Source organism: Ptiloglossa arizonensis, chromosome 2, assembly GCF_051014685.1.
Source record: "Ptiloglossa arizonensis isolate GNS036 chromosome 2, iyPtiAriz1_principal, whole genome shotgun sequence".
NCBI classification, from domain to species: domain Eukaryota; kingdom Metazoa; phylum Arthropoda; class Insecta; order Hymenoptera; family Colletidae; genus Ptiloglossa; species Ptiloglossa arizonensis.
The window spans coordinates 20,550,592-20,554,137 of record NC_135049.1 but is presented as its reverse complement, the minus strand read 5'-3'; the positions used below and the strand labels follow the sequence as shown (position 1 = coordinate 20,554,137).

General features: G+C 55.5%; 1 protein-coding gene across 1 annotated transcript; it reads right to left on the bottom strand.

Moving 5' to 3' along the window:
• Nucleotides 1–535: 535 nt before the first annotated feature.
• On the bottom strand, nucleotides 536–2,881 carry Rh5 (Rhodopsin 5). The gene is made up of 8 exons (XM_076305574.1): nucleotides 2,486–2,881; nucleotides 2,170–2,361; nucleotides 1,818–2,033; nucleotides 1,601–1,731; nucleotides 1,342–1,514; nucleotides 1,107–1,264; nucleotides 937–1,032; nucleotides 536–872 (listed from the first exon to the last, which is right to left on the bottom strand). Exons 1-8 carry the CDS (start codon nucleotides 2,548–2,550, stop codon nucleotides 761–763), a joined length of 1,143 nt encoding a protein of 380 aa, XP_076161689.1. The 5' UTR covers nucleotides 2,551–2,881; the 3' UTR covers nucleotides 536–760.
• Nucleotides 2,882–3,546: the final 665 nt, after the last annotated feature.

The window sequence follows — 3,546 nt, the reverse complement described above, 5'->3', positions numbered from 1 at the left end:
ACTGGCGTCGGGGACGATCGATGTCGCTCGAGCGAAAAACTTTCGCTCGTAAGTTCGGGACACCGAGCTCGCGTTTATTACTACCGTTCGTTCGTCGATCGGACGTCGCCGTGTGTCGATCCTCGTCCCTCCTCGCCACGGCCGAGTAAATTCGCGAAGAAGGCGTCTCGTTCGAATTACGGGATCGTACCGCGCAACGGTAGCGAAACGATTTCTATTTTTCGCGCGAGACGCGAACGCATCGGGAGAATATCGCCTTTGCGCGGGATATCGATCTCCCGGAACGAAAATTCCAAGTGAGTCGAGGGGATCGGGATAACGAGAGCGTAACGGGATCCTCTCGATTTTCCTCTCGTAACGAGCGCCCGAACGAACCGCGTCTCGTCCTTCCTCTCCGTCCGCGCGCAACCGGCGGAGAAAAAATTGTCGGGGGTGTCGCGAGGAAGACGCGTTCCTTTCGAGAAACACCGAGTTGGAGAAAGCGCGCGCTCGGACGGGGGAAACAACGATAGGTGGGTGACACGCAAGTTCGTCGTTTGATTTGCTTCAACGATGCTTTAATAAGAGTACAATCGATAGTATCGGCGTACAGTCGTTACCGTTGGTCTCCGCGTCGGCCGCGGAACCTCGACCGTGGAGCAGGGTTCGAAGATCGAGATCGCGCCGGTGGTGGTTCTTGCGGCGTATCTCGACCGAACGAGTCGCGGGAACGAATCTCGATCGTGGACGTATCGAGATCCTCGGGTCACGGAGCCGCGATTTACGCATCGTCCGTCTTCACCTTCTCGGTTTGCACGGAGGAAGTGTCCTGTTGAGGTTCCGGTTCGCGGATACCCATCCACTTGCAACGCCTTTGCAGCTCTTGTCGGTACCTGAAAGGGACGAAAGGGTAATCGTCGAGTTCCGTCGAGTTCGAGTTTGGTCGGTTCGACGTACCTTGGATGATTGATCGCGTAGATCCACGGATCGATGCAGGAGACCGATTTCGCGAACACGGCGGGCAACATCGTGGATAACGGTGTCAGCAATTCCCTGGAACCGAAGCGTCCCGATTACAGTCGGCTCGGAGATATCGGCTTTGCAACGCTCGAACGCGCGATAATTACCGATTGCCGAAGGCACCTATCATGGCGACGGTCGCGTACGGTGTCCAGGCGAGCAAGAAGAGGAAGAAAATGGTGAAGGCCACTTTCGCGATCCTCAGTTCGACGCTTCTCTCTTTGTCCTGATTGGAGACCAGCGACTTGACGTTCATCTTCTTAGCCTGCGAGCCGTAAACGCGTAACACCGTTAGAATCGGCGGCTACGTCGTAGCAAAGTATCGCGAAAGAACGTATCGACCTGTTCCCGTAGCATTTTCTCGTGATTGCGAATGGACTTGAGCAGTTGCGAGTAAAAGTAAACGATGAAAGTCAGAGGTAACGCGTAGGACCAGATGAAAATGGACACGACGAAGACCTTGGTGTCTTGATCGTCCGACAGAAAGTCGAACGAGCAGGTGGTCAGGAAGCCCTCTGAAACGTCGAAAAGGGAAAATCGATCGGTAGAGCGGCGACGATAGCGAACACGGTCGGTTCGGGCGGTGCGAAGGGTTCGTTACCGGTGGTGAATCGACCCCAGACTTTCAACAGCGGTAAAACGGTGAACGGCGACACCCAGAACCACGTGAAGGCGACGATTATCGCGGCCTGTTTCGAGTTGAGCCGTCCGTCGATCGGGCAGGAAATGGTCCTACGGAAAGAAACGAAACGGGATCGATCGAAAGGTTCGTCCTACGGTGGTTTCGCGTTGAGAAGCAACCGCGGTTTCCCCGCAACCTGTATCGATCGAAGGCGATCGCTGCGTTGGTAATGGCTTGTCCCATTCCGGAAATGGAGCCGAGTACCGCGTAGACGTCGCAGCCGATTTCCCAACCGATTATGCGTTCCATGAAGCAGCTTATAACGAACATCGGCATCTCGAAGGCCATCAACAGATCGAATATCGCCAGGCTAACTATGAACATGTTCGAAGCAGTCCTCAACGACTTTGACCTGAAAGCAAACGAAAGAGACCGGGGGGTGTTAACCGTGGTCGGTACACACCCTCGAGGGCGAACGCGGCGACGAACGTCGGCCGTTCTCGTCGAGGGATGGCACCACCGCCGCGAACGCGAAACGAAACACTTACGTGCTGAATATCCATATGACGCAACCGTTTCCGATGAACGACATCACTAGCAGCATGGAATAGATGAGCGCCAGTCCAATATGCCAGTATTTGCCCGGAGCGAGGAACCCTCTCCAGTGAGGATGCACGAGGTCCGAATGATCCGGCGGCACGTTCCATCCCAAGAATCTCTCTCGCATCGATGGAACATTTCTGAACAATCGAGCAACCAAGATAAGAGTTTCGCGCGTTATAGAACCGCGAACGGAGGCGAGTCGTACGGCGAGGACCGAGACATCGGAGCTACGCGATGACCGAGAGATCGCGTGTCACGCACCCTGTTTCCTCGTCCATGAAGGCCAATGGACCGTTGACGAGAGTTTGGTTGTGCAGCAGCAGCATCGTGAAACGACTCCAAGACTCGGGGTTTACGCTCGGTACACGGGATTCGCAGCCGCTTTACAAATTAATCGATGGATGCGTCGAGGCGAATCGCGGATCGCGACAGCTCGACCGGATAAATACCGAACGTTGGATTACGGTGAAGCGGAAACACGGTTCTTCTTTTACGATTCGACCGAGCGACAAACGCGAAAGGGGCGACGAGTCGATCGATACTGTTGGGAAGAAAGAAAGGAAAAAAAAAAAAAATGTTCCGATAACTCGCGTTGGAAAGGATCGAGGCGCGATGCACACGGTTTGAAGTGAGACGCGGTGCATAGGTCGTGAACACGTTCCGCAACTCACTTGATTCGCTCTATCGCGATCCTTTCCTTTTATACGCGCGACGAATCGCGATCGGAAATGGCGTGCTAGTTGAGAGTTTAATTCGATTTGCGATTCACAAATACGAGAAACCTTTTGTTCGGCTGAGTCTAGGCGGTCACGCGAACCGATCTCGCTCGCGTTACCACCCTACGGGACGCGATGCCCTTTCGCGACGATTCTTAATCCCTCGTCAAGGCCGTGTTTCGGGGGACGAGTCGTCCCGGTTTGCGAAAAAGTACGACAGTCGAGAGGACCGTCGCGTCGCGAAATCACCGGAGTACGTCGGTCCGCGTTCGAAATCGATTGGTCGCGTCGGACCAGCCCGCTACGCGCTGCACCGCGCTGCACAGCGCTGCACAGCGCTGCACCGCGCTGCACCGCGCCGCGCCGTGTCAATCTCGTAATCGAGGGCTCGTTTCGTTATCGGTTTAACCGAATAACGCTCTCGAACCGATCGAAAATTCGGAGAAATTGCGACGCACGTCGGTCAGCGTCCTGAAATTTCACGCTGGTCGAGCGTCGCGTCGGCTCGCGTCGCCCCGCGTCGCGTAGCGTCGCGCTCTGTTCAATCGGGCAACGGCTCCCGGCGGCCGCCGCAAACCATTTTTACCCGCGGTCCCCATTTGGCGC